Source organism: Bos grunniens, chromosome X (assembly GCF_055505025.1).
Source record: "Bos grunniens cultivar Pamir isolate PY7600 chromosome X, Bosgru_T2T1.0, whole genome shotgun sequence".
NCBI classification, from domain to species: Eukaryota; Metazoa; Chordata; class Mammalia; order Artiodactyla; family Bovidae; genus Bos; species Bos grunniens.
Window position 1 is genome coordinate 37,056,959 of NC_141194.1, and position 12,279 is coordinate 37,069,237.

At 41.6% G+C, this 12,279-nt stretch overlaps 1 protein-coding gene across 14 annotated transcripts in view; it reads left to right on the plus strand.

Annotated features, from left to right (window-relative positions):
* Window positions 1–12,279, plus strand: part of SYTL5 (synaptotagmin like 5) — a 291,370-nt gene that overhangs the window by 190,503 nt on the left and 88,588 nt on the right. For 13 of the 14 annotated variants that reach the window (XM_086387667.1, XM_086387662.1, XM_086387666.1 and 10 more), the window contains 2 exons: window positions 7,647–7,762; window positions 10,211–10,319. In XM_086387667.1, the coding sequence (XP_086243793.1) occupies window positions 7,647–7,762; window positions 10,211–10,319 (225 nt within the window). The remainder of the gene's footprint in view (window positions 1–7,646; window positions 7,763–10,210; window positions 10,320–12,279) is intronic. The other variant, XM_086387671.1, reaches the window with a different exon arrangement.

Consider the following 12,279-nt stretch of genomic DNA (forward strand, 5'->3'; position numbering starts at 1 on the left):
TTTTTTAGGATATGATTGCCTACTTTTTCCCTATAAGTCTAAGGAGAACTTGACTTTACATTTAAATAAGCCATCAAGCAAAAGTTTGTGGTCCCAAGAGTTTAATGTTAAAGAAAATTAGAACCTAGCAAATTCTAAATATTCAGTAATCATTAATCACGTGTCACAAGTGTAACTCAATTTCAGTCAAACTCTTCAGAGTGACTTGTAGGAAACACACTGTTTATTCAAAGCTTTGTATTTCTGAAATATTAGATTGATATGGCAGAGAGAAAAAGTTCATAGTAGGTTTCATGTTTCTTTTATTTCTTCTTTCACTCCTTTATTCCTGTCACTCTGCTCCAAACAGAGAGACATAGTCACAGATGTGTGCACGCACACACAGCCAGTCACAGCCCATCATATGAAATACTGCATGTTATTCCTTGGCTTCTATACCTTTTCACCCTTACTCAAAGCCTTGTCATAGCTGGTTCTTTTCTGAAGAGCTTTGCTAAATGTAGGGGCTTTTAGTATAAATCCTGTTTTTGTCATGATACTGTACAACTTTGGGCAAGTTATTTCAGCCATGTGAACTTTGATTTCCTCATCTGAAAACTAAGGATGATATAGCTACTTTATGACATATAGTGAACATTAGAGATGCCATGTATACAGTGCCTAGCACGTGGCTTGGTGCATGGTACACATTCAGTATTTGTTCCCTGTTCTTCAACTAATCCTTCCACCTACACCTCCAGGACCCAAGAAAGTGGCAGAGGCATAGTCCCAAGAGGTGGTTCTGATGTTGCAGAGTTCTAAAGTAACAAATGACTCAGGTCCATATTTGAGTTGAGCAAATACAAGGGCTATAGTTGTTGTTCTTACAAGGATGGTAAGAGGTAATGACTAACAGTTCTGGGAAGATCTTATTTGTGTTAGGTGTTGCCAGCTCTAGGCATATATGGTAAAGATGATAATGTGGAGGGCCATTTGCTGGGGCATGTAGACCTGATGTGGCTCACTTTTCTGTGACACCTGAAACTGCTATTTATATGTGTCCACCTTACTCTGTATCCCAAGAAAATGACAAAAACAAAACAAACAGAACTTCCCTGTACACTTCCAGTGCCGGGGGCACATGTTCTATCTTTGGGGAGCTAAGATTTCATATGCTATGTGGTGCAGCCATTAAAAAAAAAAAAAAAAACCCAACAAACAAAAAAATAAGACAAGCCTTTGGCATGCCTCTCTTAGGTGGTTCTCTATCACTGATCTATGTTATTCCCCTTGTCCTTGTATCTTTTTGTGTAAATTCTTTGTCGTATTGCAGAAGTTGACAAATCTTTTAAAAAATAAAATGCCAAAGAGTAAGAATTTTAGACTCTGTAGGCTCTGTTGTTCCTGTTAAAACTACTCAAGTTTGCAGTTGTAGCAGAAAAGCAGCCAGAGACAATATATAAACAAATTAGCATGGCTGTGTACCAATAAAACTTTATTAACAGACTCTGAATTTTAAATATTGTTCATATAATTTTCACAGGTCATGAAATATTCAGCTTTGGGGTAATATTTTCCCCAACCATTTAAAAGTATAAAAACCATCCTTAGCTCATCAGTATCAGTATCAGTTCAGTCACTCAGTCGTGTCTGACTCTTTGGGACCCCATGGACTGCAGTACATCAGGCTTCCCTGTCCATCACCAACTCCCGGAGTTCACTCAAACTCATGTCCATCGAGTCGGTGATGCCATCCAACCATCTCATCCTCTATCGTCCCCTGCTCCTCCTGCCATCTTTTCCAGCATCAGGGTCATTTCAAATGAGTCTGTTCTTCGCATCAGGTGGCCAAAGTATTGAAGTTTCAGCTTTAGCATCAGTCCTTCCAATGAATATTCAGGACTTATTTCCTTTAGGGTTGACTGGTTTGATCTCCTTTCCGTCCAAGGGACTCTAAGGAGTCTTCTCCAACACCACAATTCAAAAGCATCAATTCTTTGGCGCTCAGCTTTCTTTATAGTCCAACTCTCACATCCATACATGACTACTAGAAAAACCATAGCTCTGACTAGACAGACCTTTGTTGACAAAGTAACGTCTCTGCTTTTTAATACGCTGTCTAGGTTGGTCATAACTTTCCTTCCAAGGAGCAAGCGTCTTTTAATTTCATGGTTGCAGTCACCATCTGCAGTGATTTTGGAGCCCAAAAAAATAAAGTCTGTCACCGTTTCCACTGTTTCCCCATCTATTTGCCATGAAGTGATGGGACTGGATGCCATGATCATAGTTTTCTGAGTGTTGAGTTTTAAGCCAACTTTTTCACTCTCCACTTTCACTTTCATCAAGAAGCTCTTTAGTTCTTCTTCCCTTTCTGCCATAAGTGTGGTGTCATCTGCATATCCGAGGTTATTGATATTTCTCTTGGCAATCTTGATTCCAGCTTGTGCTTCATCTAGCTGGGCATTTCGCATGAGGTACTCTGCATATAAGTTAAATAAGCAGAGTGACAAGATACAACCTTGACGTGCTCTTTTCCCAATTTGGAACCAGTCTGTTGTTCCATGTCCAATTCTAACTGTTGCTTCCTGACCTGCAAACAGATTTCTCAGGTGTCAGGTCAGGTGGTCTGGTATTCCCATCTCTTTAAGAATTTTCCACAGTTAAAGGCTTTGGTGTTGTCAGTAAAGCAGAAGTAGATGTTTTTCTGGAATTCTCTTGCTTTTTTGATAATCCAACAGATGTTGGCAATTTGATCTATGGTTCCTCTGCCTTTTCTAAATCCTTAGCTCATAATCTGTATGAAATATGTAGTGAAGAATTTGGCCTACAAGCCATAGTTTGCTTACCTCTACCCTATTGTTCTGAATTTTTCATAGGTATCTTTTTAGAATCTGTGCAAATTATTTCCTGAGTTGAACATTAAGACAAGTAGGTTTTTATGTATAATTATTCTTAGTTTTGTGTGGCCATCATCACAAACTGCCACAATTTAGCAGCTTGCTCATACGTGCTCAGTCGCTTCAGTCGTGTCTGACTCTGACTCCATGGACAGTAGGCAATGTAAATATATGATCTTGATGCTGCAAACTCAGCCTCTGTGTACCAGTGCAAAATTGAATCTTGGAGACAGAGTTTTGGGTGAAGTAGATAAGAATATCTTTATTGATTTGCAGGAAAAGGAGGACACAGCATGCTAATGCCCCTGGAAAACTGTGTCAATCCTGGAGAATTTGGTGAGGAGTTTTACAGCAAAGCTTCAAGGGCAGGGTTGCTGATAAGATTAGAGTGTGTGGGGTCGCAAAGAGTCGGACACGACTGAGCTACTGAACTAACTAACAGGTGGTCTTTTTAGAAATGAAGACTGCTGACATCTGCCATTTGTTGGGGGATTTTAGTTCTGTAAAGAGCTCAAAGATATTGTTATGTATATCCCTTTTGAGGGAACTAGGACTTAATGTTGCACTATTGTTTCTTGGCTGCTCCTCCCTTGTGTTATATCCCCTCCCTTCCTTGATTAGCAACTGTTCAGGTCTGCCCTTTGTAACTCATGTTAGGTCATGGAGTCTGGAGTCTGTTCCCTACAAACAAGAAACGACAGAAAGGCTTCCATGCCCAGGAGCCCCATAGGGTACAGCTCAGTTTCAGTCTTACAGTTCTGTCGCTCAGAAACCTAGGTTGGCTTGTCTTATTTCTCTACTCACGGTTCACTAGGCTGAAATCAAGGTGTCAGCTGGCTGAGTTCCTACCAGAGGCTCTGGGAAGATTGTACTTCTAAGTTCATTTTGGTGGACAGATTCTGATTCCCTGTGACTGTGAGAATTAGGCTCCCATTTCTTGTTGGCTGTTAGCTAAGAGGCAGCCTTTGCTCCTAGAGGACCCTCCCTCTGGTTCTTACACGTGGATATCTGCATCTCAGAGCCCTCTTTTCACATTTGGAATCCCTCTGACTTCCCATTCCACAGCTTCTCAGTATCCAACTTCATTTTCTTCCTGTTTTCAAGGGCTCAGTGACTACTATGGGCCCACCCAGATCATCCATGACCATATTCCTGTGTTAAGGTCAGGTGATGAATAACTTCAGTTCCCTCTGCAAAGTTCAATCACAGCACTACCTCATTTAGCATTTGATTGAATAAACAAGGCCTGGAAATCTGGAGGCAGTACAGTACCTTTAGAATTTAGAATTGCTTATTACTGCCTGCTTTTCCAACATAAGTACTGATGTATGCCTATAGATCACCTGAGATATATCCAGATAGAGCCCATTCAAGTATTAAGTATTAACCAACTCAAGTATTAGTTTTTGCTGTATTTTATACAGCTTTGAAGCTAATCCAATAATCCTTGCTTCTTGATAGGTGATCTAGCCACTTGAAGATAAATTTCAGATGTACAAGCTATGGTCATTCAATGAATAATTTACTCCAAGGATAACCTTTTCACTTTTTCCCCAGTGATGGAACTGGGTTTCATAGGTAACTTATCTTTCTTTCCTACATTTAGGAGGAGTATTTCAGGGACTCACCTGAAATACAGTTCAGTGGTTAGGACTCCATGCTCCCACTGCAGGGGGCATGGGTTTGATCCCTAGTCAGATAACCAAGATTCCACATACTGCACAACATGACATAAATGAATAAGTAAGTATTTTATGATAATTGCTAGAGAGAACAAATTGGCATATTTTTCTAGAGTGTTTTTTTTTTTTTTTTTTAATTTAGGATCCAATTGTTAATTTCTCAGTTCAGTCAAGGAGGTACTGAATCTCATGGATATAATACTATGGGGCTAGAGATCTCTATTTGACTCTTAGCTGCTTTACTTTAGCCATGGCAGACTTGCCACCAATCTTGCTGATTTTCATCTTCAGTTGTTAACCTGAAAACTGGGTTCACCTCTTGGTGAGTGTTGAGTCAGTAGATGCAACCAAGCCAAGGATCAAAAGAAGGAAGTATTTATTATTACTTGCAGCAAGTAAGGAGAACAAGATTCTCAGGTGACTCTGGTAAAGAATCCACCTGCCAATGCAGGAGATACAGGAAACATGGATTTGATCCCTGGGAGGAGGAAATGGCAACCCACTCCAGTATTCTTGCCTGGAAAATTTCATAGACGGACTGGCAGGCTGTAGTCTATGGGATCACAAAGAGTCAGATGTGACTGAGCACTCGCACAATTAAGGGGAACACCAGGGATCTTTCTCAAAGCATTGTCTTCCCAACATCAAAATTGCAGAAGTTTTAAGCTAAAGGTACATGAGTATTCATGAGGGGGCTTGAGCAGAGGAGAATTCAGCATAGTATTGGGGGCAAAGGTCCACAGAGTCCAGCTTCAGTTGGAGTCAGAAGGATCAACATCATCTTCCTATCCTCCACCCTTGTCAGGGCCTTAGTTCCTGTAGAACTGAAAGATACGTTGCTAAGTATGTCCCTTGAGGAACTAGGACCCTCCCCATGGCTCCACCATTGTTTCTTGAATGCTTCTCCTGAGTTTTTTCATTCCCTCCCTTAAGATCATTAATTGCTGAGACCTGTTCAAGGGCGAGCACTGTAGCCAGGCTCACATAACAAAATGGCTCAGGCCAAAATTGATTCTATGTCAAGAAAGCCATTCCTGGTTATCTTTTGCCAGGGACTCTGTAACCTATCTGCTTACATAGTGGCCTAAGTATCTTTTATCTTTCTTTTCACTCCTTACCCCCATGATACCCAGATACACATCTTCATTATTTCCTGTCCTATCTGTTGAGTTACTTCTTCATTGGCCTGTCCGCTTCTGGTTTCTACCCCATATAATACTTCAGAGATTCTATAATTCAACTTGAAATTTAGATTATCTGCCAGTGTTCCCCATTGCCTCCAAAATGGCATTGCAACTCCTTAGCTTGACTTTCAGGGTTTTCCATTTTGTGACTCAATTCTACCTTTCAACCTCATTTTCCATTACAGTCCTCCATAGAGCCCTTGGGCTTCTCTGGTAGCTCAGAGGTTAAAGCATCTGCCTTCAATGCAGGAGAGCTGGGTTCGATCCCTGGGTTGGGAAGATCCCCTGGATGAAGGAAATGGCAACCCACTCCAGTATTCTTGCCTGGAAAATCCCATGGACAGAGGAGCCTGGCGGGCTATACTCCACGGGGTAGCAAAGAGTCGGACATGACTGAGCGACTTCAGTTTCACTTTCATAGAGGCCTTAGGTCAAGTAGTAGATGAACATATGGGCCATGTTCTAAGAATGATCAATAGGCCTATATAACTGGGGTAAAGGGTTTGTATAAACATTGCACATGGTTGTGATTGTTCCAAGGTCTTTCTTTTCCACCTTCAACATTCTATTGATTGTAAAACCAGACAGGTCCTTCTACCACATACATTTTTAATTTGGTTCTTCCTCTTGTCATTGATCTTGTCATTAGTCTTATCATTGTCATTAGTCTTGTCATTGCCCTAGCTTGAGTCTGGCTATCTCTCTCCTGGACTATTGCCATGGCCAACCTGTCTCTTTGTCCCATTCTCTTTAATCCAGTCATTATATTACATCAAGATATCATTCTAAAGCAGAGTGTGATCACTGCCCCTTTATAATTCAAAACTTCCGTTTGTTCCCCATTGTTTCCATTGAAGCTTATTTATTCACTAATGCGGTAGTTAGGACTCCCCAGGTGACACTAGCTGTAAAGAACCTGCCTGCCAATGCAGGAGACATAAGATGTGGATTTGATCTCAAGGTTGGGAAGATCCCCTGGAGGAGAGCATGGCAACCCACTCCAGTATGCTTGCCTGGAGAATCCCATGGACATAGGAGCCTGGCGGGCTACAGTCCATAGGGTGCAAAGAGTTGGACATGACTGAGGTGACTTAGCACAGGTCATGGTTAAGAACTTGAACTATAGCATAAAAAAGAATGCAATAATGCCATTTGTAGCAACATGGATGGACTTAGAAGTTATAATACTAAGTTAAGTAACCCAGACAGAGATAGGCAAATATCATGTGATGTCACTTATATGTGGAGTCTAATCTACGACACAAATGAAATTATTTACAAAACAGAAGACTCATAGACACAGATGACAGACTTGTAGTTGCCAAGGGCATGGGAGAGGGGTGGATTCAGAGTTTGGGGTTGGTAGATGCAAACTATTATATATGGGATGGATAAACAACAAGATCCTATTGTATATCACAGGAAACTATTCAATATCCTCTGATAAACCATAATGAAAAGGATATGAAAAAGAATGTATGTATGTGTAACTGAATCACTTTAAAGCAGAAATTAGCACAACATTGTAAATCCACTCTACCTGAATAAAATAAAAATTAAAAAAACCAAACAAAAAAGAAGTCGAGCTATAGGTCAGACTGCTTGGGGTGGGATCCTGGCTTTATGTGTGAGACACATCATTTTATTGCTCTGTTTCCTCATCTATAAAATGGGGATAATCATGTTTACAGAGTGGATAAAAATATAGTAAGTATGAAGAGCAATTAGCGAGTGCCTTGTATATAGTACATATTCAACTAACAGTGGATTATGATCACCATAAATTACTCCAAGGAGTGAGATGGACTCTGTAACTGGCTATCTTTTACTCAATTAGGGGTTTTTGAGTTAATTATTTGGCTGAACAGTTGAATTCCAATGCTCTCCTCTTTTCTTTTGAGTAGGCAGCTAAGGATTGTAACCGGTGAGTGGTTTTTTGAAGAGAAGGCAAAGCGTTTCAAGCACGTCAATGTTCTGGGCACTGATGTTGTCCGACAGTCCATCTTAAGAAGAAGTCCAGGTAACTAAAGCAAAACTGCTTTAATCTTCGTTTTGGTGGGCTAAATAACTTCTCTTTATTATGTATCAAAGACCATAGTTGAATTTCCTCTGTTGACTCCCTTAGATCATTTCAAAACTTGGTGGCATCAAATCTAAATCTTCAGTTCGTACAAGGGAAGATGAAGTTGGTAGAAAATGAAATCCACGGTCATTTTTCTCATATGTGGCACACTGAGGTTTTCAGGGAAGGCATTTCTCTTCATCACAGACTTCTTTTCCTGAATGCACTTCCAATATTTTACTAAACAGTTAAAGGAACATAAAACAGATGCCTTATGTGATTCACATTGTGGAAGAAATCTTTGGTTTTTCAATAAAGATATATTTCAGATTTAATTTAAATGTTACTTTTTCTCATCCAGGGATTCTCAACCAAGTGCTGATATTTTATAATGTGCCCCCTCCCCTAATCAGGCTAAGGGAAGTGTTTGGAAATGCTAGGGGCCCTATCTGGTTATCCCAGTGACTGTGGGGGAATCAGTGGCATTGAGGGATGCTAAATGGCCTGAAATACACAAGGCAGTTTGACTCAGTGAAGAATTATACTGTCACCAAATGCAAATACAGTACGTTCCCTACACATGAACCTTCAAGTTGTGAACTCTCAAACATGACAATGTGCTTTTTCATGTCCAGTTAAATCAGATGTGAATGAAATTGCAGCTTGCCCTTCATCTCCTATTGCTGATCGCCCTTCAGCTCTGCCATCTCCCACTTCCTCTCCCTCCTCCACTTCATAATTCTTCTTGCCTGTTCACTCAATGCCAGCCCCTATATGCCAGCTGTTGAACTGTACTACTGTACTAATGTGTCTTCTTTTTGTATTTGTTTTTTATGTGTTGTATTACACATAAAAGTATTACACATAGAAGTATTACAAACTTCTCACATAAATAACAGCCAACTATACTGTTGGGTACTTAGGTTAACTTTGTTGGACTTACAAACACACTCTCAGAATGGAATTTGTTCATATGTAGGGATTTACTGTAACACTCCACTTTGAGAACGCTAGTCTGTGCATTCAGACCACAATTTAACTGCTTAAATATTGAGTGAAACGTATGTTTAGAATCATATTTCTCATCTGGGCTACAGTAAAGCTGGAGCAGACATCTGTGGGTCTGTTCCTAGGGTATCTCACCTTTCACATACTGGATAAAAATGCCCTGATTTTGAAGCCTGGCTAGGAGGCTTGGACCTGCTTCCAGGGCCCCTTCTTGGTGTTGCACTACCAAGGAAGGGCTCTCCCAGATGGGTAACTCTGGGACTAATGCCACAGAGAGAGCATAGTCGAGTTACAAGGAAGCAGTCAGTTCTGGCTGCTTCCTCCACTCAAACCTCAGCAGTGTAGACCGTCAGAAGGTATGTGCAGGGCTACTCACCCTCCCAGGATCAGATCAGATCAGTCGCTCAGTTGTGTCTGACTCTTTGCGACCCCATGAATCGCAGCACGCCAGGCCTCCCTTGCATCACCAACTCCCGGAGTTTACTCAGACTCATGTCCATCAAGTCAGTGATGCCATCCAGCCATCTCATCCTCTGTCGTCCCCTTCTCCTCCTGCCCCCAATCCCTCCCAGCATCAGAGTCTTTTCCAATGAGTCAACTCTTCGCATGAGGTGGCCAAAGTACTAGAGTTTCAGCTTTAGCATCGTTCCTTCCAAAGAAATCCCAGGGCTGATCTCCTTCAGAATGGACTGGTTGGATCTCCTTGTAGTCCAAGGGACTCTCAAGAGTCTGCTCCAACACCACAGTTCAAAAGCATCAATTCTTCGGCGCTCAGCCTTCTTCACAGTCCAATTCTCACATCCATACATGACCACAGGATAAACAATAGCCTTGACTAGATGGACCTTTGTTGGCAAAGTAATGTCTCTGCTTTTGAATATGCTATCTAGGTTGGTCATAACTTTCCTTCCAAGGAGTAAGCGTCTTTTAATTTCATGGCTGCAGTCACCATCTGCAGTGATTTTGGAGCCCCAAAAAATAAAGTCTGACGCTGTTTCCACTGTTTCCCCATCTATTTCCCATGAAGTGATGGGACTGGATGCCATGATATTGTTTCTAGAATACAATGCTACAATTCAGCCTCTAGGTATTTGGAGTTCTCCTGAACCTTGGATCCTCTGCCCTAAAAATATTTGTAGAGGAGGATGTTTAATTCCTCCATTGTGATTATCTCTGCAAAGCTTATCTCAGCAAAACTCCCACAGGTGAGTCCCAATCTTAATCTTCTTTTAACTCGACAGATGAAAAATACATGTGTGACTGGGAAACATAAGATGGAAACATCATTGCCAGTTACTCTGTCCTGTGTTAATGTAGAAACATGAATGAAGACTAGGAAATAGCTTTCATTTCTTGCCATTTTGTGTGTAAATTTGTCTTCTGATTGTTTTTAATGAGGAGATGGAGAAATACAAAGCCAAGAACAAACCCGCCAGAACACAGAAAAGTCAGATGCTTTGCCTTCTTCTGGGCAGAAGGCCAGCCACGATGGACCCAGGAGAAAGGGGTAAGACACAGCCTCTTTAAGGGAATCTTTGATCCTTGTTCCAGTCACCTGTGACATAGACACCCCCCCACCCAACTCCAGCCCCCGCTGTTTTTCAAGTCTAATGTCACTTAAGTGACCCAGAAAAGGTCAGAGACTTGACTGAGGTAACATTTTCTTATCATTTGCCTCAGGAAATGCAGTTTTAATTACTTTCAGTTTTAGATAAAGGTCCCTTCTGACCTGAACCTGTGAGGATTTTGCTTTCATTTGACGTATCTAATCTTATACAAAGTGAATCCCTTTATTTCTCGGTAGAAGGCTTCATGCTCAGGCCAGTGTTGCCTGTAAGGAGGTGATGACTACCTTTGTTGTAGTCGACACCAACCCCTCCACCCTGCCCAACCCGCCCAACCTGAGGGCTGATGTATGAAACGGCCAAATCCAAGATTTCTTTTTTTTTTTTATTTAAAGTAATTTATTTTAATTGGAGGCTAATTACTTTACAATATTGTATTGGTTTTGCCATACATCAACTCTTAATAGGGCTTAAAACACTGTCTCCCCTGTTTAAAATGCAGGTCTCCTTAAGGAAAGAATCATTTGGCCACCTCACTACATTCAGAAAGCAAATCTATGTGTCATGTACTGAGAATAGGAATGGGAGGCCAATGGGGAGGTGCTGGGAAACTGGAAATGAGAAGGTTCCATCAGGGGAGTCAATAGGCCCCAAAAATGCAGGTTATAAGGACTGAAAGGCATGACTTCCCTGGTGGTCCAGTGGTTCAGACTTTGCCTTCGAATGCAGGAGGTGTGACTTCAATCCCTGGTCAGAGAGCTAAGATCCCACATGCCTCATGGCCACAAAACCAAAACATAAAACAGAAATAATGTTGTAACAAATTCAATACAGACTGTAGTGGTCCACATCAAAAATTTAAGAAGGACCCAAAGGGCAAAGTATTGCTTCATAGCCCTGCCTGTTGCAGTCTCTATAGTCTCTATCTCTTAGTCAGCTGGTGGCCAGTCCTGTGGTCCAGGTAGTGAAAATCCTAATCTATACCAAGTGGCTTTATGGTTTGTTCTGAGTAGTGTGGGGCTTCCCTGATGAGTCAGCAGTAAAGAATCCACCTGCCAACACAGTAGACGTGGGTTCAATCCCTGGGCTTGGAAGAACCCCTGGAGAAGGGAATATGGCAACCTACTCCAGTATTCTTTCGCCAGAGGAGCCTGGCAGGCTATAGTCTATGGGGTCACAAAGAGTCAGATATGATGGAGCACATACACACACATTGGGTAGCATGGCTTTGTTCTCAGCAAAAGCCAATGTGAAAGGCTGCTAGTCCCTGAGCCTTCATCTGTCTCTACAGAAAGTGTATTTTTTTTCTTTTTTGAAAGAATCTTTTACTATGAGTAGGTGTGAATCCTAAATGTCATTTGACTCAAACACTCATGACTAACCATGACTTCGTTAATTAGCAGTGATGAATGGGAAAGATAGCTAGAGGGGCCATATGTCCTATATCTTGAGCCTTCCTACCATTCTAAACCTATTTGTCTCCCCTTGGGGCTCCCACAATGGCTTGTGCCTCTGCATCACTCTTGATTTTGTACTCTGACATGAAGCCCCTCCTTACACAAGAATGTAAAGTAAATGAACTGATCTCGCCAGATACACCCCCTCTCTCCCCTCCTCTTAATTGTAAGCTTTTCTACTGGCTTTTTTACTTTTGTGCTGCAGTATTCAGCATGGTGCCTGGCCCATCAAAAACAATCAGTGATCTGATTGAATTCGGTGTGGAGCCCACAAGGGCCTCTAGGAGGTAGAGTGTGTGGACCCCAGGCCAGGCATCACTATGTGGGTTACAGAATGGCGAGCCTGGAGCTGGGAGACAGTAAGGAGCTAAACAGTACCATGAATGATATACATCCTGAATTGTCAAGAGAGTCCTAGTGCTGGACTGAGCTCTGCTGAAACTCC